Here is a 23,119-nt window from a genome sequence, read left to right on the forward strand (position 1 = left end):
TACTGCTGGACTACTGGTGGGTGGGCCCAGATTCCCAGGTAGCTGGCTGAGGGGCTGTAATGTTCCAGAGGGCTGAAGTCAGGCCCCTGTTGGGTGAGGCCAGATCCCAGGGCTAGTGATGACCCACTAGTGAGTAGGGCCAGAGCTTGGGGTGGCTGCCTGGGGGGCCCAAGTTGTCATGGGGCTGTTTCAGCCAGCAATGGGCAGGACTAGGTCACAGGCCGGCTGACTGAAGAGCCCTGGTGATCCAAGAACTAGTGCTAAAGCACTGGTGAGTGGGTCCAGATCCAGTGCCACGGGTTGAGGGCCTTGAGGTGTCCTGGAGTTTTCCAGCTATTGGGTTGGGTTGAGTCATGGGGCTGCTGGCTACAGAGCCTCAGGGGGTTCCAAAGCAGTGCTGGCCCACTAGCAAGTGGGGCCGGATCCCAGGACAGGTGGCTGACGAGCTGCAGGGTCTCTGTGATGGTGTCAGCCCCCTAGTGGGTGAGGCTGGGTCCCGGGGCTAGTGCTGACCCACTGGTGAGGAGCCAAAGGTTTCCTGGAACTGGAGTTGGCCAGTCTTGCTATACCATGTCTCCACCCCTCCTACTGGTCTCATTGTGATTCCTTCTTCATATCTTTAATTGTAGAAGATCTTTTCTTCTAGTCGTCCAGTCTTTCTCATTGATAGTTGCTTTGTAAATAGTTGTAAGTTTGGTGTGCCCGTGGGAGGGGGTGAGCGCAAGTTCTTCCTACTCCACCATTTTGGCCACTCCCCATTCTGACCCATTTTTTAATTGGGTTGTTTGTTTTCTTGTTGTTAAGTTTTAAGAGTTCTTTGTATATTTTGGATAACAGTCCTCTATCAGATATATCTTTTGCAAATATTTTCTGAACAAAATATGATACACACACACAATGGAATATTATTCAGCCTTAAAAAGGAAAGAGATCCTGTAAGTACATGTTAGTTACAATACAGATGAACCTTGAGGACATTATGCTAAATGAAATAAGCCGATCACAAAAAGACAAATACTGTATGATTATACTTATATCAAGTAGCTAAGGTAGTCAAATTCATAGAAACAGAAAGTAGAATGGTGTTACCAGGGGCTTGGTGGGGGGAGGGAAATGGGGAGTTGTGGTATAATGAGTATGGAGTTTTGGTTTTGCAAGATAAAATATTTTGGAATTTTGTTGCACTTAACAATGCATATATACTTAACACTACTGAAATGTATGCTTAAAAATGGTTAAGATGATCAGTTTTGCATTAAATGTAGTAAAACAATTAAAGTGCAGTAAAGCAATTTTTAAAAAATTTGTTACATCCCTCTACCAAGAATAACTGATCCAAAAATAAAATTACAATGATACCAATTACAATGGCAGCAACAGCTATACAATATCTAAGAATTAGCCATGAAAAAGTAAAATTTCAAAACCGTAATAAAGAGCAAACAAGATGATTTGAATAAACGAGGAAGTGCCCTCTGCTTTTTCATGGGATTAAAAACAACAACAACAACAACAACGCTCCTAAGTTGCTTTTTATTATTATTATTTTTTATTTGGCTGCGCCACGCGGCTTATAGGATATTAGTTCTCTGACTAGGGATTGAACCTGGGGCCCCGGGAAATGAGACTGCTGAGTCCTAACCACTGGACCACCAGGGAATTCCCTTAAGTTGCTTTTCAAAACTTGTATGCGCCATTAATTCGATTTTTCCCTTAACAGATCTGTGACCTTTGGAAGCATTTTCACATCATTTGTCTACATGGAGTACACATTTCATTCTTGTGAGTGTATTCCTACATTAGCCAGGTATTTACGGGCACCTACCATGTGACAGACACTTTATATCTCAGCTTTCATGGAGTTTACATCCCTGTGAACAGAATACTGAACATCTTCCCATTTAAAACAAAACTAATCTAATTAAGAAATTATTATATTGAGCTGCATGAGCTGCTTGTGAATTTTGGAGATTAAAGGATTAATCTCCAAAATTCACAAGCAGCTCATGCAGCTCAATATCAAAAAAACAAACAACCCAATCCAAAAATGGGCAGAAGACCTAAATAGACATTTCTCCAAAGAAGATATACAGATTGCCAACAAACACATGAAAGAATGCTCAACATCATTAATCATTAGAGAAATGCAAATCAAAACTACAATGAGATATCATCTCATACTGGTCAGAATGGCCATCATCAAAAAATCTAGAAACAATAAATGCTGGAGAGGGTGTGGAGAAAAGGGAACACTCTTGCACTGTTGGTGGGAACGTAAATTGATACAGCCACTATGGAGAACAGTATGGAGGTTCCTTAAAAAACTAAAAATAGAACTACCATATGACCCAGCAATCCCACTACTGGGCATATACCCTGAGAAAACCAGAGTTCAAAAAGAGTCATGTACCAAAATGTTCACTGCAGCTCTATTTACAATAGCCAGGACATGGAAGCAACCTAAGTGTTCATTGACAGATGAATGGATAAAGAAGATGCGGCACATATATACAATGGAATATTACTCAGCCATAAAAAGAAACGAAATTGAGTTATTTGTAGTGAGGTGGATGGACCTAGAGTCTGTCATACAGAGTGAAGTAAGTCAGAAAGAGAAGGACAAATACTGTATGCTGACACATATATATGGAATCTAAGAAAAAAAAAAGAGGTCATGAAGAACCTAGGGACAAGATGGGAATAAAGATACAGACCTACTAGAGAATGGACTTGAGGATATGGGGAGGGGGAAGGGTAAGCTGGGACAAAGTGAGAGAGTGGCATGGACATATATACACTACCAAACGTAAAATAGATAGCTAGTGGGAAGCAGCCGCATAGCACAGGGAGATCAGCTCGGTGCTTTGTGACCACCTGGATGGGTGGGATAGGGAGGGTGGGAGGGAGGGAGACGCAAGAGGGAAGGGATGTGGGAACATAGGTATATGTATAACTGATTCACTTTGTTATGAAGCAGAAACTAACACACCATTGTGAAGCAATTATACTCCAATAAAGATGTAAAAAAAAAATGGCACACTTGTAAAAAAAAAAAAAGATTGGGGTTTGAGAAATGTAACATTTGTATTTTCCTTGAAAAAATATGAGAGATCAAATGCTTTGCTGCTAGAGCTTTTTATAAATTACTCAGATTGAGTGCAGTTGGTTCAATCTTTAAGTAGCTAGCTCTTAAAGATAGTCTGCTAAGGGGTGGGAAGAGAAAAGCAGAGAGATAGAGTGTTTTTAAAAGCATCTATGTGCAAGTAAGCAGAGCAGTGCACTGGTACTAGGTTATAATGTTCTACAGAATAGTAATACACATTGAGAAGTGCTAGACTTATGATAAGTAGACTTATCATGGTGACCATTTTTAAATGTATAGAAATATTGAATCACTATATTGTGTACTGGGAACTAACATAGTGTTGTAGGTCAATTATACTTTAAAAAAAAAAAAAAAAACCTCACAGGAAAAGAGATCAGATTTGTGGTTACGAGAGGCAGGGGGTGGAAAGAAGGGGATTTGGATGAAGGTGATCAAAAGGTACAAACTTCCAGTTGTAAGATAAATATGTACTGAGAACGTAGTGTACAACAGGATCCACATAACTAACACTGCTGTACATTATATATGAAAGTTGAGTAAATCAGCTAAGAGTTCTCATCATCTTTAATTTTATATCTCTATGAGAGGATAGATGTTCACTAAAAGAAAAAGAAAGAATAAATTTCAATGTCTTCTGGAAGGTACAAAAAAAGAAGTGTTAGACTTGACCTGCGGGTCGGGGGGTGGTGGGTAGCTCGGAAGTCTTATCCAAGGAGGGGTTGATTGAGTTATGTTTGAACCTAAAGGGTGAGTCTCGGTGGGAAAGGCGAGCAGGTGCAGAGACAAAAGCATAGAGGTGGGGAGAGCGGACTGGGTTCTTGAAACTAAATATAAAATTCGGCTTCTAAGAGAGATATGGTAGAGGAAGCAGTAGGACGGAAATACTGAGCTGGGCCCACACCCTCTTTATCTGCACAGACTAATGCCTCCTGGGAGCGAATGAGTCATAGAAGCTGAAGGAGCAACTGCCGTTCTTCTGAAATACCCAGAGAGAGGCAACAACAGACCATGGGCAGGCAAGTGAGAGGGGCATGAGGTCTCTGGGAAAGTGGAGATAAACCCTCCACAAGTAGGATGGACATTGAAAGGAGGGGAGAAAATTCACTGTCAGGTGCCACCCGGCCTGGGTACTTGGAGGGATGGCCTTAAAAAGTATTTTAATACAAAAGAGGTTTTTGAGGTGTCCATGCCAGATTGTTCTCTCTTAAAACCTAACAGTATCCCTCTTTCCAAATGTTTGCCTTTTCATAGCATCGAACAAACAACTGAGATCCTGTTGTGTCTCTCACCTGCTGAAGTCGCCAATCTCAAGGAAGGGATCAATTTTGTTCGAAATAAGAGCACTGGCAAAGATTACATCTTATATAAAAGTAAGAGCCACCTGCGAGCATGCAAGAATATGTGCAAGCACCAAGGAGGCCTGTTCATAAAAGATATCGAGGATTTAGACGGAAGGTAACATGAGTCCTTTGCTTTCTCCCTGGTGACCTTTCTTACAATTAGATTTGGCAGGAAATGTGTTCATTGAGAAATCAAATGAACCAACTGACAAATTATTTCTTTTCGCAAATTCATAACTTTTACTTGTGCTCACTGAGGCGACTCTCTGATCTCAAAACGTTATGACCTTTACTTAATTTCCCACTCTCTCTTAAGAACTCTAATTGAAAATCGATTCCTAGCTTGATAAACAGTGAAATTTCTAAGGTACGTGTGTGTGTGTGTGTGTGTGTGTGTGAGTGAGTGGTTGGGTGTATGTAACAGCTTGTATTTTCCAGGACTCAAGCCTCCTTTGGGTTTCCTTTCCCACTCCCCCAGAAGTATGAGTGGGGCAGGCCCTTATCCAAACACTGCTGGACAGCAGATAGACTTGCCTTGACTGCCTCATGGTGATTAAAAACCCAAAGTAGCAGAGCCCCAACTGTATCTGCCCTGAACAGCAGCTCTTCTAATCATTTCTTGGAAGAACTAGTGCTGGTACCGCTCTCCCCCCACTTGATGAAGCCTACATATAGATCACCTTCCTCCCCAGTTCAGGAGCAATACCAGGACAGGATGGTTGTGGGTTTTGTTTGTTTGTTTGTTTTCAGTGACTGCCAAAGAGATAGCAGCACTGCCTGGCAGAGACAGCGGGAGTTCTGGGTGAGGGATGCTTTGTCAGCCTGATGCTCAACACCGGCAACGAATGAGTGGTTGACTGCACCTTTCCAAGCTTTGCTTCAGCCTAACTTGACCTGGGTGCTTTTTAGCCATTCCCACCTCAGGCTTGACTTCCACCGTGTTGTTGATCTGATCTCTTGGGTCATCTGTGGGCAGTTTAGTGCAGGCGGACTCAGAGGGAGCTGCGTAGTTTTCTAAGAGCTCCCTGCTATAATCGTATAAAAGACCATCACCCAAGTCTAGAATGTTCTTACACCTGCACACAGATTTGCTTCACTGCATACTTAGTTTCAGGGCCCAGATGCACACTCTTAGATTTCTAAATGTTGATAAACACCGTTGCGCCTGTAGCTTGCTTGGCTCCTTCAGTGGGGTTGCTAGATTAGGCAAATAGAAGGCACCCAGTTAAATTTGCATTTTGGATAAACAACGAATATATTTTTAGCATAGGTAGGTTCCAAGTATTGCATGGGACACAGTTTTAGCGACAGCTCTACTCTAGGAGAGCCTCATGGTTATTTGCTGACAGCCCTGTTTGGAGTCCCTTCCATCTTCTCAGTGGATTCAAGTTAGGGAAACCTCAGACATGGCTTGTTCTGTCACTGGTAAGTTTCTGCAGGCACTCTTGGACCCTGCGGTTTTCTGACTGTTGCAGTTTGGGGACTCCGCGTTTCCTCTCTTCCTTTCTCTCCTAGTGGGCTTTTCACGTGGTGCTCACTGAGCCAGCCGTTTAAGGAAGTGTTGCAGCTTTGTGATTAGGAGCGTGATCTTTCCTCACAACCTGCGCTGTTCAGAAGCCTGCCCCCCCGACTTACAAGCTCCGTGACCTTGGACAAGTTCCTTAGACTTTCTGGACCTCAATCCTCTCTATACAGTGAAATTGAGAGTATTACCTACTCTGTCTGACTGCTGAGAGGACTAAGTGATTTCAAACACATAAAGCACTTAAAACAATGTCTGGCCATGTGATAAGTGCTCAATAAATGTCAATTACGTTTACTGTTATTACTCTGTCATGAGCTTCTAGTGTAGGTTAGGAACAGAGGTTATTTACAGGAATTCAGATTGTTCTTGAACCTGGCTGGCTCATCTTAACAGAGTGATTGCTTTGCCACAGGCTGGCCTTTCTCTCCTTCACCCAAAGCCTTGGGGGTGATTGATCCTAGTTTCACCCTATTCTGTTGGCAGGCTAACCTAGAGCTGGCATTGTCTTAGTGCTCCAGCACATGAGGAACCAGCTTTATCTCCTGCACATTCTCCTAGCTTTATTCCCAGATGCAGCTTGCCAAGCACTGATGTGCTGAAACTCCATCCTCAGAGTAACTCACACCCTATACTCCCCATCCATCGCTCCAAATTTGACTGCTTCTCTGTGTAGCAGTTCACCCGAGGAATCTCTCACCTAGGAGACAGTCAAGAGTAATGACCTACCTCTTCTACCCTCCCTACATTTTTCTTCTCCACACATTTTTCCTAGCCATTTTTCTTCTTCACACGTAACCAACATCAGCAACTCTCACAAGCTGTGGTTCTCATTTTCTAAATCTAACAACTTTTCCCAACCTCTTTGAACATGAAGCCGTCGCCTCCCTCCTGTCTACTTGCTGCCTGTGAACAGTTAAGATCCTGCCACGTTTCCCCTTTAATGACCCAGCATGCTGAATAGCTGCGTTTGGAATGTTCTCAAGTTTTGAAATGTTGTTGGCTACTCATTGATGAGAAAGTAGATGTTTCAGAATAATCCTCTATAAATTGAAGTGCGGAATATGTTTTTTGCCTTATTACTAGAAAAGAGAGTAAAAAATTCTTGATACAATGAATCTTGGAAAAATCAGTGTAATTTACTGATATATACGTTAAAATAGACATTGTTAGATTAAAAAATCTGATGTTTCCGGTTTGAGACATGTTTGTTTGTAAAAAATATTCTTTAACTGTGAAAAAAAAAAAACAACTTCACAAGAAACACTACCAAAATAGAGAGGAAATGGAACTTTTATGCCTCATCTTCCACCACCACAACCCCCTTCAAGAAGTAATGGTAAGAAATGGAAAAAAATTACTAAGCCTCCTATTTTGCTGCAATCTAATTCTCATTCTGAAATAGGGTTGCCAGAGTTAGCAAATAAAAATGCATAACACTCAGTTAAATTGCAGGTAAATGATGAATTTCCAGTATATGTCATATATTGTGTGAGTTGTGTTTTTAAATTATTTCTTATTTATCTGAAATTCATAGTTAACTGGGCATCCTGTATTTTATCTGGCAACCATGCTCTGAAATCTTAAACTTAAAGGAAGCCTTTTCTCTTCTGAAAACTTGAGTTGAACTTAGGTTTAGCACACTATACTAGGGGCTAAGGGTTGTAAAGTGATTATAAATCATAGGTATATCTTTAAGACTGCATTCTTTCCTCATATTGGCCCCAGTTGAATCTTAACCAACTTAGCTTTTGTATGAGAGCTATCCCTAGATGACTTTATTCTGACGGCTCTGTTGATCTCTAACACATATTATTTTGTGACATGGCATTTATCTTCACTTTAAAAATTACCTACTGATGATTAATCTATATTTCCTTGGATATTTGAGTATGAGCTATTAGTAGTTTTTCTTTCATGCATTTTATGTTCAACCAACTACAGTTGTTTATAATGCATTTAAGCCTAATAAGATTAATTTTTATTTTCACCATTTCATAAACCTAAGTATAATTTTTCATCCAGGTCTGTTAGATGCACAAAACACAACTGGAAGTTGGATGTGAGCACCATGAAGTATATCAATCCTCCAGGCAGCTTCTCTCAAGATGAACTGGGTAAATATAATCCATATCAATCAATGTTCTCTGCTATTATTATTATTGGGGTCCTTCTTGTCAACTTGTTTCCAATCTCACTTGAAGCTTTGAGTATATTCTGATTTTAAACTATGGACATTAGGTCTTTTAAAAATAATTAACACTGAAAATTCTAAACAGGATTTCTCCAAAAGATCCCTTCATTCATTCATTTGTTCAGTAAGTATCTGATGAGAACTTACCAGGTGTAAACATTGTATTGGGTATTAAGAGATACAAAAATGGATAAGATAGAGTCCGTGTAAATGAGATGATATTAACATGAGGTGGTGGCAAAGACAAGCCTGTGAAAGCTAAGATCAGGGATACTCTGATAGGTTTCTTTGGTACAGTGTACTATAGAATAGTGGCTCTGAATATTGTATCAGTGAAGACACACAAGATAGATATTCAAGTGCATGATCTTTTCAACAGTTATAATGAAACTCCACAGTTTCGGTTGGGAAATAAAGTCCTTCAAATTCCATGGCTCTTTCTGGCATAGGTAAGATGCTACAGTTTACATGTGATTCTCAGTATGCTGGCTCCACTTCTACTTTTCCCTTCCTCCTACTCAAGAAAGCAGGTAGAAATATGAGTAAGGAGGGCTTCATAATAGGAATAAATTTGTCTTTGACCTAAGTGATTAAAAGCGTGTTTTATCAGTAGAAAAAGTTACTTGGGAAGAGTCTTAAAACTGCTCATGCACACTGTTTCAGAATGTCTGTTATAAGAATACAAATATAGATTTGATCTAATTGGGGGAATCATAGAAAGCTTCATGCCAGAGATGGCATTTGTGTTGGGTTTTGAAAGATGGGCAGAATTTCATCAGGCAGAGAAGAGAAAGGAGGACATTTCTGGTAGAGCGGACAGCTTGGGCTGTTTTAGTTTATTTGGGGCCAAATGTGTAGTTTAGTTGGCTGGAGTACAGGGTATGTGTATCAGAGTAGTAGAACATAAGATTTCAAAGGTACATTGTAGGGAGGGCCTTGAATGTAGTTGAAGAATCATGACCTAATCCAGAATGTTATTAAGTGTGTGTTAGGTGTAGTATTAGGCACTTTGTGTGAATTATTTCACATTATCTTCACATTGACAATGCGGTAATGGGACACAGTAATGGAGAGTCATTTTACCACCAAAGTGTTCAACCCATCTGCCTCTGTGTCTGCACATTCTTCCTTGACTCCTGTGACAGTTGACAGTGGCTGCACTGACCCCGCTCCTATGGCTCGCCCTGCTCTCGCACCCTGGATCCCACCTCGCACCTACTTGAGGACTTCCCTCCTGCAACTGTCCTTCTCTCTCCTGTATCATAAATTTTGTCTTTGCCTATTAACCCACATGTACACACACACACGTGTGCACGCGCCCTAGTGTTCAGATAAGCCCTCTTATGTTTCCATTTCTCCAACTGTCTAAACAGCTAAACCCCTTGAGACAGGCATCTCACACTCGTTGTCTCTGCTCCTTCCCCTCCCATCGTCTCTCAGTGGAGCTTCCATCCCTACCACTCCGCTAACACTGCTCCTGTCAAGGTCACCAGTTTGCTAAATTCAGTGGTCACTTTGCCATGGCCATTGTACTCAAACTCTTGGCATGCAGCACAGCGGCCCACTCTCTACTTAATATGCAGCTGACCCTTGAACAATGTGGTTTGAACTGCATGGATATTTTCCAATAGTAAATACTATAGGACTACAGCAGCCAAGGTTGGTTGAATCTGTGGATGCAGAGGAACCACAGTTAAGAGGGGCCAACTATTGAGTTCTACATGAATTGACTTCTTTTATATATATATATATATATATATATATATATTTCATTTATTTATTCAGTTGCACTGGGTCTTAGTTGTGGCATGTGTGCTCCTTAGTTGTGGCAGGTGGGCTCCTTAGTTGCGGCATGTGAACTCTTAGTTGCAGCGTGCATGTGGGATCTAGTTCCCTGACCAGGGATCAAACCCCGGCCCCCTGCATTGGGAGCATGGAATCTTAACCACTGCGCCACCAGGGAAGTCCCATGAATTGATTTCTAATAGGCATTACAAGCTGCAGCCAAAACAGAACTCCTAATGGCCAAGCCCACCTTATCCCCAGACCTGTCCCTCCTCCAGCCTTCTCCATCTTGGTAAATGACGCTGCCTCCACTCAACTGAACAAAACCTGGTGGTCACTCTTGAGTCTTCTCTTTCCTTAAACCCCCATATCCAAACCTTTAATAAATCCTGTGCCAAAACACCTTCAGAATCCATCCACTTCTCTCCGTCTGCACTGTCTCCAACCAAGTGCAAGTCACAGTCACCTTTTGTCTGCACAACTGGTCTCCCTGCTTCCATACTTGCTTCCTGCAGTCCATCCTGCTTACAGCACACAGCTTGATATTTTATTTTATTTTTGTTAATTTAATTTAATTTTATATTGGAAAATAGTTGATTTACAATGTTGTGTTAGTTTCAGGCTGGTTAGTACCAGACTGATATTTAAAAAATTCAAATAAATTCATGTCATTCCCCTGCTTAAAACTCTCCAATGAGCTTCCTATCACACTGAAGAAGATGCATCCCTTTGACCCGGCAATTCCACATCCGAGACCATATGCCTAAGATCTTAATAATAACCGATATGTCAAAAGATATGGCTATGAGAATGTTCATTCACAGCAATACTATCTACAAAAGAGAAAAATTGAAAACAATTTAAACACTAGAAATAATTCCACTGTGTCTTAAAAGTGATACTATTGAAGAAACTAAAATAATAAGAGTGATTTTTGATAAGTAAAGCAGATTATAAATATTACATATAGTATGGCCCTATTATGAAAAAACATGTATGCATAAGCACTTATGGACGGGGGCAGGCTGACCACTGGTTACCTGTGAGGGGAGCTGAATAGTGGGCTTCCTGGGCTGGACCTCCAGTCTGGGAACTTTGATTACACTACCTCTACATCTTTTTCAGGCTCAAATTATTGTATATGGAATAGGCTATCAGGGCCAGTGTTGTTCAGGTGTCTCGGTGATACCAACTCCTAATCACTTTTTAAAGAAGGGTCTGACCTGCAAAGGCATTCTCCCAGTTCCCAGAGCAGAGGTGTCACTTACTGAGGTGCATGTCCTTTTCCGGTCATCCCCCAAAAGAGATAGAATACTATTCTGGGGAAAGTTGCTAATTGCTTTGACTAAAAGTTCACCCTCCCCCTGCCCCTCAAAGGGATGCCTCGGTTACTAGGTTCTTTTGCCAGTAAGCCTCATTCCATGTCTGTTGACCTAGCCTAGGAAACCTGCAGACTGCATTGTTAGCAGGAGCTGTACCAATACTGTTAAATTTATTTGGCAGAAAACAGGTAAGAAGCAAAGGTTTGAACATATCAAACTGTTTGTGTAAGTGAAAGGACAATAGACTATCAACTTTATGAGTATGTAACCCAGAAATCGATAGCTGCTTAGGGGCCTTTATAAAACCTCTAAGTCTTTTGGACAAGACCTATAGCGAGACATTATAGCAAAGTGGTTAAGAGTGAATGGTGCAGGACAGCCTGGGTTCAGATCCTGATGCTCAAACACACAATTAAATGACTTGGGGCAAGTTAGTCAATCTCTTTGTTCTTTAGTTTCCTCACTAGGATATAATATTGGTAGTAACTATCTTATTGTGTTGTTGAAAGAATTTTCAAAGTGAACAGCTGTTAAATTCTCAGAACTTGGTACACAGAGCATAATGTTTTATTTGTATATGTATGTCTCAAATAATCTGCACATCACCCCTGTATCTGGGACCTTAGGAGCAGGAGGAAGGGATTTCCCACCCAGCAGAAAATTGGATCCATTGAAAAATAGATCAAGGCTGGGAACTGATGCAGAGGGCTGATGTTTGCTGCTATGGCAGGTGAAGGGCAGGGCTAGAGGTGGCAGCAGGGTCAGTGGAGGGCTGGAAATAACAAGACCCACTAAAGTTTTTAGCCTTTGCTCCAGTGAGGAAATGCTGTGAGAGTGGAAAATTTTGTTAACAGAGCCCACTTTTCAGTCCAGTGCTACCTACACTGTAGTGATTTCCTACCACATCCCAAGAAAGAGAAGGATGGCTTGATCTCGTACGAACTTAGATTATTTGATTTTATTATTATTATAAATAACAATATATGGCCATCATTAAAAAGGTAAAAATCAGGAAAGTAGAAGGAAGAAGACGCTCACTTGCACTCCCATCACCTCAAGACAGCACCTGTTTTGGGATCTTTGCTTCCAGTCGTCACCGAGGTCCCCTTCCTTCCTCTCCCCAGCCTTCTCCTCCTCTTAACTGAGATATAATTCATGTACCATAAAATTCACCTTTTTAGAGTGTGCAACTCAATGGTTTTTAGTATTTTTACATGTTGTGCCATTACCACCACTATCTAATTCCAGAACATTCTCGTCATCCCCAAAAGAAACCTTGTAACTATTAGCACTCAGTCCCATTCCCCTCTTCCCTCATCCCCCGGCCAACCACTAATCTCCTTTCTGTCACTATGGCTTTTCCTGTATTGAACCAGGCTGGCATAAACCCCACTTGGTCATGGTCATAATTATTTTTTATATTGCTAAATTTTATTTGCTAATATTTGGTTAAGGATTTTTATGTCCATATTCATAAGGAATGTTGGTCTGTAGTTTTTTGTGTGTGATGTTTTTTTCTGATTTGGGTATCAGGGTAGTAACACTGCCCTCATAAAATGAGTTAGGATGTGTTCCCTCCTCTTCTGTTTATTGGAAGAATTTGTGAAGATTGGTATTGATTCTTCTTTAGACATTCGGTCAAATTCACCAGTGAAGCCATCTGGGCTTGGGCTAATGTTTGTGAAGTTTTTTGTTTACTAATTAAATCTCTTTATTTGTTATGGGTCTTCTCAGATATTCTATTTCTTCTTGAGTCAATTTTGTTAGTTTGTTTCTTCCTAGGAATTTCTCCATTTCATCTGGGTTATCAATTTGTTGATATATAATATTTATTATATTTCCTTATGTTCTTTTTTATTTCTGTAAGATTGATAGTAATGTCCCCCTTTTCATTCCTGATTTTAGTAATTTGAACCTTTTCTCTTTTTTCTTGGTTAGTCTAGCTAAAGGATTGGAAATTTTGTTAATCTTTTCAAAGAACAAACTTTTGTTTTCATCGATTTTCTCTTGTTTTTCTAGTCTCAATTCCATTTATTTTAGCTCTAATTTTTAAATATTTCCTTCCTTTTGTTTGCTTTGGGTTTAATTTGCTCTTCTTTGTCTAATTTTATAAGGTGGAAGGTTCGGTTTTTTACTTGAGATCTTTTTTATTATAGGTGTGTGCCTTTTATGCACTGCACTGTTTTAGCTGCATTCCATAAGTTTCAGAATATTATGTTTTCATTTTTCCTTGTCACAAAGTATTTTCTCATTTTCCTTGTGATCTTCCTCCTTAAACCATTTGTATTTAGAAGTATGTTGTCTGATTTCTACATATTTGTGAATTTTCCAACTTTCTCCTCTATTGGTATCTAATTTCATTTCATCGTGGTCAGAGAACATACTTTATATGACTTGATCCTTTTAATTTTGTTTTATGGCCTAACATATGGTTTGTACCGGTTTGTGGAGAATATTCTACATGTACTTGAGAAGAATGTGTATTCTATTGTTGGGTGGAGTGTTCTGTCTATGTCTGCTGGGTCCGGTTGGTTTATAGTGTTGTTTGAGTCTTCTATTTCCTTGTTGATTTTCTATCTAGTTGTTCCAAATTCCAGTCACCTTTTTAAGCATACTTTTACAAATAATTATAATTATTCTATATATTATTTTTGCATCCTGTTTTTGTCTTGTTAATTTATTATATTAGTCATATTATGTCAGATTCTATATATACATAATTTTAAAGTATGCTTACATTAAATATTAACTTAAATAATTTATTTAGCCATTTCTCTGTTGTTGGAATTTAGGCTGTTCACAGATTTTTTTTTTTTTTTTTTGCCATCAAAACCAAAACTGTGATCTTTCTGCTTAAGAACTTCTCTGTTTTTGGAGTTTTTTCTGTAAGATAGGTGAATTACTGGTAACAGGGTATGACTAATTAATGCTTTTATCCATATTTAACACCTCATACATCGTAACATAAAGATGGGCTTCACATGGACTAATAGCCTAAATGAAAAAGGTCAGACTGTAAAAGTAACAAAAGAAATGTAGAATATCTTTGTGACCCAGAAATTGGTGGCACTTCCTGACTCTTCAAACAACACTTCAGAAGTACAGCTCAAAGGATAACCCCCCACCAACACACACACACACACACACACACACACACACACACACACAACCCTGGTGAATGTGATTTCATCAGCACTAAAGATTTCTGCTAAATGGAGGACACCATGGGCAAAGTTAAAAGATGTATGACAGTTTGAGTGACTATTTTGCAATATTGGCAACCAACAAGGGAATATTATCTAGCATATAGGAGGAAGTAATGCAAATTGAAAAGAAAAAGATAGGAAATCCAATATAAAAATGCAGAAAGGATATGAACTAGCATTTTACAGAAGAATCCGCAAAGGTCAATAAGCACATGAAGATATGCTCAAACACGTTAATTATCAGAAAACTGCAAAGTAAAGCAATGAGATGTTACTCTATGTCTTTTTGACTGATAGAAACGAAGGTGCTGCGGAATGTTGTCAGAGATATAAGGGTATAGAAATAGTCATGCCTGTGGTGGGAATGTGGCTGGTACAGCCACGCTAGAGAGGAACCTGACAGTGAGTAGTCAGGGGAGGTTTATGAAAACGCCATGGCGTTTATGAATATGCCATAGGAATACCCCATTCCTGTTTGTATACCAAAGAAACCTTGTTGTGGCAGAGTCTATGGGTCCACCACTGGGAGAGTGAATCAGTAAAATGGGGGGAACCAGGGAATACTAAACTGCAGTTAGAGGAAGTGGACTAGATGTACATGTGGTAACATGAATGAATCTTAAAAACAGAGTATGGAGTGAAAAAGAGTAAGAAACAGACTGGAGACCCAATACCGTTTATATAAACTAAAGATGCACATATACAATATAATACATATTTTGCACGACCATTCAAATTGTAGCCTGTAGGGGAGGAGGGGGAAATAAAAGTGGGAAACAGAGATAAAGGGAATAAGTAAGTAAGTAAGTAAGTAAGTAAGTAAGTAGTGTTGCCTGGACCGAATATCATGTGTCATGAACTGAAAAATATGATTAGCACAGTCGTCTTTACTTGAGGTACTAAATGAATGAATGGGTCCATTATTCATTCATCCATTCTTTAATATATATTGCATTAGAGTCTATTTTTTAGAATGAACCAGTTTTTGTTCCCTCTAACTAGTTAATAAGCCTGCCTTTTCTCTCCATGCCTTACCAGCTCAGGGCATTCTTACGTTTTCAGACTTTCCTCATTTGAGTCAAAAAGAGCACTGTTGTTTTAGATTACACTTGTTTCTCAAATATGTTGCTAATATTTTCCAAACATGTTTGCCAATTTTCTTTGGTGGTAGAACTTTTTCATTTTACATTTGTATCTATTCAGATTTTCCATTGGAATTGTTTCCATTGCTATTAAACTTAGAAGTCCTCCCTTTGATATTCTATTTTTTCATATCTTTTAACCACTTGGTTGCTTTTCTTTGTGTCTTTAATCAACTGGAATACTTAGCTAACCAGCTGCACAGCACCATTGTTAGATAGCCCTTCCTTTCCCACCAATCTGTGATCCCTCTCTTAGAATATTAAACTGTTATTTAATTAGGATCCTCTCCTTGACTGTCCTTATGCTAATAATCAATGATTTAATTATTACAGTTTTCTAAAATGTTTTTGCTCTAATTCTTCTTCATTATTCTTCCTTATAAAAAGATTTTAATGAATTCCATTTGTTTGTTCTTCTGGATAAATATTAAGTTATAACCCAAATAACCTAGATTGCATCAGTTTGTGCAGTCAAAATAAGGATAACACATTCTCCTGCTTTATAGAGGCAGGGAGTTGGCAGACGTTATGCTTTTCTTCCATGCCTAAATGCATTATCTTTGTGCGAGGGGCATAAAAACTTTTATGGTGTTTGCTTTGAAATAATAGTTAAGAGTTACAGACTCTTATTTTCTTCTACTTTTCTTAAGAGAGAACAATTCTAAAGAAGGAAAATCCTTAAGAGTGGATATCAATGCAGTTTTCTGAGAGTCTTCCATAATACCTTGTATTTTCGAAATGGTATTTGCTAGTATATAATTTTGTTTGTCCAATACTGAACTTTCTTTTTAACTCTTCATTCTTTGAAGGTAAAATAATTGCCATAATAATTATATTATTTTTTAAATCCCTTCTCTGTGCCAGGCATAGTGCTAGACCCTATAGGATTTATTATATAATTTAATCCCTACAACAACTCTGCAAAGTATGTATCATAATCCTATTTTACAGATCAGGAAACTGCAGCCCAGGATGCTGATAATAGGCAGCCCAGTCATAATCCCAACCCAGATGTTTCCAAATCCAGCATTCTTTCTATTTCATGACAATGTTTTCTGGCAATCGTATAGCCTGGAAATAATAATAAGATGTATCTTTATTATATCACTTGCATTTTCAAGGACATAGTTTAATAAGAATAGTGCTATTAAGCATCCTTTGTGTGTTCCTGATTTTATTAAGAAAGCCAATTGTGTTTTACTATTAAATAAGTTGATAACTATTACTAGGAAAAATATTAATTAATATGCTTCTATTAAATTCTTAAGCAATATTTAAAACATATAAAAATAAGAGTGAACAGCCATTTGCCCAGTGCTCAGCTTAAGACATAAAACATTAACAGCAGAAGATCTTTAAATACCTTTCCTTGATCATATTACATATCCCCTCATCCCCCAGAAGTAATCACTCTTCTGAATTTGGGGTTTCAGGATAGCGATTCTTAATTATTGTATTAGTTATATTCACAAAAGGAACAAAGATGGCACCCTCAAATTGGGATAATTTGTAGAGCGTGTTTTCATCAAAGGATATTTTATAAGGTGTGGATGTGGGAGAATCACAGGGAAGGTGGAGTAACCTGGAGTTGATAACAGCCAAATTATCTGTCTTTAGGCCCAAAGGGATGAGGGGGGAGCAGTTTCCAGAATCTGGAAGAAGAGAGAGTCATAAAGAATTAGCTTCTATGAGATGAGCAGTGACCTCTGTCCATGCCCAGGGCACAACTAGTTCAAGGTGACCTTACAGGGAAAGAGCCAGAGGTATAAGTGACCCAGCCTCACTGAGTTCTCTTACCATCTCACCCTGGAGCTTCCCAATAGCCAAACTCACCTAAAAGGAGGAGAGTGTGGGAGCCCTTTGATATGGTCCAGCCAAGTCAACCTCCTGAAGGAGACAGTAGGTGGACAAGGGTGCAGACAGGTAGAGAAGAGGGGGTTTGTAGGGACCAACTGAAGCTATCTGGTGCGATCATGTTTCTAGCTTTTTTTTTTTTTTTTTTTTTTTTTTTTGCGGTATGCGGGCCTCTCACCGCTGCGGCCTCTCCCATTGCGGAGCACAGGCTCCGGACGCGCAGCCTCAGCAGCCATGGCTCACGGGCCCAGCTTCTCTGCGGCACGTGGGATCCTCCCGGACCGGGGCACGAACCCGCGTCCCCTGCATTGGCAGGCGGACTCCCAACCACTGTGCCACCAGGGAAGCCCATGTTTCTAGCTTTTAAAGTGCTCTTTTTAAAATGAAAAAGTAATATACTTTATTTGGGGCTTTTGTTGAGATAATCTTATATCTAAATTTCCCAACTTGAGGTGCCCAGTCTGGGCAGGAGCAGTGCCTGGGTTGGGAGAGGGGGCTGTGTACCCCAAGAGAGTCTTGGGAGACATGGAGTGATGACCATTAATTAATCAATTAACTCAACAGATATTTAACAAATGCCAATTGTGAGTCAGGCAATGTTCTCGGCACACTACTGACAGAGCATCAAACAAATCACCATGCCAGCTCTCACAGAGCTCATAGTCTTATAGGGGAGACAGACCATAAACAAACAATATACAATACGTCCAGTGACAATAGGGCTAGGAAGAAAAAAATGAGGGTAGAGGGCTGGAGAGTGCTCTTTGAGATGGAGTGGTCAGAAAGCCCTGTCTGATAATATGACAGCTGAGTCCCAAATGAAGCCAGGTAGTGGGCAGTGCTGATACTGAGGAGAGCTTTCCAAGGAGATCGTCTAAATGTGTCATCAGTGTGTCAGGGGCAGAGAGGGAGAATATGTAGCCATGAGGGTGAAGCTAGGGCAGTGAGAGAGCAAAACAGACTTTAGAGGAGGTAATTCTTTAAGTTTTCAACTCTTCTTTATTACAGTCCCTCCAGTTGACCTTGAAGACTGAAATTTGACAGCATATATAAGTTTTTGTTTTCAACTATTAGGGAATATTAAAAAAATGCACCATTTTTCATTTTAGGGGTAATCTTTACCTCAGTTTCTTCCATTAGCAGTTGTCTTAAAGTGAGTATAATTATTCGTTTGGAAAGTGTAGGCAAAATTTTTTTTATATGCTTTGAAGAAAGTAGGAAAATGCTTGGCTTTGAGGGCAGGGCAATGATGCCATTTCCATAGGGACTGCTTTGGTCTAGGACCTCATTTGTTTCACTGAGCAGTTAGTAAAATTGCTGGCATTTATTAGGATGACTGTCCTTGGAGGTGGCTAGGGTTATAGATAAAAACACTGAAGAGTGGAGAAGTCAAGTAAGTTGTCCAAGGTCATCCAGCTGTTAAGCTATTAAGTGGGAGAGTGAGGGCTCCAAACAGGCCATCTTTCTCCTGAGTGCATGTCCATCAGTGGTTTGCTGATGGCCTCCCAAAACAATGGGGAGGGCTCTCAAATATGGTCCTGCCTCCCTCCAATTGATCCTCTCCATGCGTCTCACAGTGGTCTTCCTAAAATTAAGTTCTGATTTTAATATTCCCTTCCTATAGCACTTAGGTATTGCTTTCAGCCATTGTAATAGAAAACGCAAATAAGAGTGGCCCAATCATATCTGAGGTTTTCTTACATCACAAGAAGTTGGAAAGCAGCCAGTCTTGGGCATTATGGCTGTTGGTTAATCACGGAGCCAGGTTCCTTCTGTCTTCCCATTCTGTCATCCTTAGTATCTGACTTTTTTCCTCAGGGTCTCAGGATGGCTCCTGCTCCTCCAAGCATGGCAACCAAGTTGCACACAAGGGGCAGGGGGAAGATGAAGGGTGAACAGTCCAGATCCGTTGAGTTTGTCCCTCTTTGTCAGGAAAATAAACGTGTTCCTGGAAGTCCCACTAGTACACTTCTGCTCACATCTCACTGGGCAGAACTATATAAACTGTACGTAGAGCTATGGCCACTCATAATTGCAAGGGGGCCTGGGAAATCATGATCTTTAGATAGGTGTATCACCACTCCTTAAAATAAAAAAAATTAGATGCTAATAGTAAAGAAGGAGAAAATAGATTTTGTGCAAGCCACCAGCACGTCTGCTACAATTGCTTAAAATACTTCATTGACCGCTCATTGCCACAAGATAAAATCCAAACTCCTCCTTAGCAGGGAAGGTCCTTCATGGCCTTCTCTGACCTACCTGTCTATCCTGGCCTGGCTCAAACACCATTTTCCTCGGTCATAAATGAGTAGTCACTTTGTGCATATCAAGCTCTCTCGTGCCTCTATGCCTTTACACATGCTGTTGTCTCATCCTGTTTGCTTCACATCATCATATTTCTTTTGTTGGGCCCAGATACCTCATCTTTCAAGTCTAGCTGGAGCATTACCTCCTATATGAAATCTGCTTTGACTCTTAGAACCAAACTAGGTACTCCTTCCTAGACACTTCCATAGCACCTTGAACTCATCTCTAGCAATCATTCATTTGATGGTAATGAAGCTGTTGGTGTGTGGCTGTGTCCCTGATACACCTGAGATCTCATGAGTTCCTTAAGTGTAATATGAAGAAAGAAATGAATGGGGCGCCCTCCCAGAGGTGCCGGCTGGGCGAGCTGCGCAGCTGGGGCGAAGGCTGTTCCGTTCCTCCCCCCACCCGCCCGGCCAGGCTCCCACCGCCGCCGCCCGCGCCCCCAGCCCCACGGGGCCTCCCGCCCCCATCCAGGGGGCGTCGCCACCGCCATCACCGCTGCGCTCCACGGCCCGTCAGGCGCCCTCCTTCCCTCCCCGCCTCCAGCCCGCCGGCTTGCGAGGGCGGTGGGGCGGCCGCCGGCCATGCATTCGGCGCAGCCCGCGCCCCCGGCCCCCCGCTGAGCCCCGCCGCCGTGGCGGAGGCCATGTTCCCCGTGTTCCTTTGTACGGTGCTGCCCCCCCACCCCCCGTTCCCCGTGCCGGGCCTGGACTGCCGGGGGAGGGGGGGTGGGCGGCCTCTTGAACTCCTTCCTGCCACCTGAAGGTCACGCCCAGAACCCCCCTCAGGTCGGGGCTGAGCTCCAGCCCGGCCTCTTTGCCTCCAGGGCTGCGCCCAGAGTCCATTCCAGGCCGCGCCGGCGCCCCCACCCACGCTCCAGGCCCCGGCGGCCGAGCGCCTCCAGGTGGGCTTGCTCCCGGTTCTCGTCGCCGCCCAGGAGTCCGCCGCGGCCGCCGCCGTTGCTGCTGCGCCCCCGGCCCCGGCCGCCGCCTCCACTGTGGATACAGCAGTTCTGAAGCAGCCCCCTCCGCCCCCTCCGCCGCCCCTGCGGGTGTCGGCGCCCGCCGCCGAGGCCGCGCCCCCTGTCTCTGCCGCCACCATCGCCGCAGCTGCGGCCACCGCTGTCGTTGCCCCAACCGCGACGGTCGCTGTGGCCCCAGTCGCATCTGCCTTGGAGAAGCAGCATAGAGCAAGGGGTCCTACCTCTGCGCCCTGTGCGCCAAGGAGTTCAAGAACGGCTACAGCCTCCGGAGGCACGACGCCATCCACACGGGAGCCAAAGCCGGCCGGGTCCCCTCAGGTGCTATGAAGATGCCCACCATGGTGCTCCTGAGCCTCCTGAACGTGTCCCAGCTGAGCGGAGCCGGCGGCCGAGCGGCTGCAGTGGCCATGGGTGCGGTGGAAAGCGCATCCTGAAGAACCACGCCTGCGAGATGTGCGGCGAGGCCTTCCGCGACGTCGACCACCGGAACCGACAGAAGGACCTTAGGAGCTACCACGTGTGCTCACACGACGGCACAGTGCACAAGCCCTACAGCTGCTCGCACTGTGGCAAGAGCTTCCCCCCGGCGGGATCACCTCGCCAGTCACGTCAGACAAGTGCACTCAACAGACCGGCCCTTCAGGTGTGAGAACTGCGAGGCAGCTTTTGCTACGAAGATCAAGGATCGACTGCGGGTCCGCACAGTACGACACGAAGAGAAGGCGCCGGGTCATGTGCGTGGCAAGACGTTGAGCTCGGCTTATATTTCGGACCACATGAAGGTGCGTAGCCGAGGCCCTCGCCACGTCCGTGAGCTCTGCAACAAAGGCTTCACCACGGCAGCATTCGGGCTGACCTCAAACTGTGCAAGCTGTGCAGCGTGCACTGCGAGACCCTGCCCAGCTGGCCGGCCACATGCGGACCCATGGGGGGGTGTGACGACCCTGTCCCGGAGACGCCTCCCCGGCCACAGCCCACCAGCTGAGAGGGACCCCCGCACCCACCAGGTACAGGTGAGGCATGTCCGGCAGCCCCTCCCAGAGCTGTGGCTCCTTCTCGGGGGCCGAGGGTGTGCGTGTGAGCTCTCAGCCTCTTCCCTCCCAGCCCTGGTGAGCTCCAAGTCGGTGCGGGGGAGAGGGGAGAGTGGAGGAAAGTCCCTCGGTACCATCTCCTCTTCCCCGTCTCTTCCCACCAACTCCTCACTACTTGCCCTGCCAGCAAGGAGCCTCCAGAAGGAAAGGAGGAAGAAGTGTTTTTAGGGGAATTTGCTAGGTTTTAACGATTTGTTTCTCCTGCTCCTCACTTCTCCCTATCAGACCTGAGCCCATATGCACACCTGGCCCCTCAGTCGTGTTGAAGCCCCCTGGACAGTGGGCAGGGGTGGCAGAGGACAGGAGCGGCCACTGCCCTCACCGCTTCTCCTCTCTGTAACCCCCTGCCCTGCCCTTCCAGGGATCTGTGAGCCTTTCTCTCGATGGTCCTCCTTGCTGTCCTCCTTCCAGTGTCCCCCTACTGTCTACGGCCTCTCCCTGGGGAGCTGGTGCTTTTTGTTTCTTCCAGGAGGAGGGAGGAGAGGAAGGAAGGAAATCAGAGATTCCGTCCCAGAGAGGGGGAAAGGTGAGATCTGAAGAGGAGCAGGAGCAGGGAAGGCACAGTTTGTACCTTCATAAGGTGCGGTGGTTTGGGGTCAGGCCCTAAACATCATCCTGCTTGAGAATCTGTCAGGGGAAAACAAGTCAAGGGGAGCAAAAGAAGGAGCCACTAGGGTCAGAGGTAGGGCAAGAGATGGAATCTTAGGGGACCAGGGTAAATGGGAGGATCCAGGGACTAGAGGTGCTTCCTGGGGGTGGGGGGAATGCAGCCACAGTGTCTCCCCCATCCCTCTTCCACCCCAGCTCCAGCCCTGGCCTTTTCATCCCTTCCCCCGCGACAGAAGCTGTGGCCCTGGCCATGTCATCGTTTTCCTGTGTCCCCTTCATGTTCCCTACCCTTCACCCCCTCCTTTTGTGCAGACCCCATTACAATAAATTTTAAATTAAAAAAAAAAAAGAAATGAATGGGTGATGGTGTTCAGCTCTCATCTCAGTAGACATTGCTTGACCCAAATGAGCATTGCCTTTTGTTTTTATTTTCCTTTGATTTTTGTACTCTGTGTACCTGAGCCATGCATTTCCATTTCAGTGATGGTTTTTAACAGTCATTTTGTTATTGTTGTTAATCCAGATTTGTTCCCCTTTGGTTCTAGTTGTGGAAAAGAATGAAGAAAATGGACTTTTGTTTCTACAACTGAATCCTCCTAACCCCTGGGATTCAGAGCCCAGATCTCCTGAAGATTTGGCTTTTGGGGAAGTGCAGG

At 42.9% G+C, this 23,119-nt stretch overlaps 1 protein-coding gene and 1 pseudogene across 2 annotated transcripts in view; both read left to right on the top strand.

Moving 5' to 3' along the window:
* Positions 1–353: 353 nt before the first annotated feature.
* Positions 354–23,119, top strand: part of LOC307059006 (cytidine monophosphate-N-acetylneuraminic acid hydroxylase) — a gene marked incomplete at its 5' end in the record, with an annotated part of 59,540 nt that continues 36,774 nt past the window's right edge. The window contains 4 exons of the mRNA XM_079712692.1: positions 354–505; positions 4,358–4,561; positions 7,994–8,085; positions 23,009–23,118. Coding sequence (XP_079568818.1) covers positions 354–505; positions 4,358–4,561; positions 7,994–8,085; positions 23,009–23,118 — 558 coding nt within the window. The remainder of the gene's footprint in view (positions 506–4,357; positions 4,562–7,993; positions 8,086–23,008; position 23,119) is intronic.
* Positions 20,428–21,876, top strand: LOC307059835 (myc-associated zinc finger protein-like; annotated as a pseudogene). Its single transcript has 2 exons — positions 20,428–21,696; positions 21,795–21,876. The product of its transcript is annotated as a myc-associated zinc finger protein-like (transcript).

Source organism: Hyperoodon ampullatus (assembly GCF_949752795.1).
Source record: "Hyperoodon ampullatus genome assembly, chromosome: 10".
Classification (NCBI taxonomy): domain Eukaryota; kingdom Metazoa; phylum Chordata; class Mammalia; order Artiodactyla; family Ziphiidae; genus Hyperoodon; species Hyperoodon ampullatus.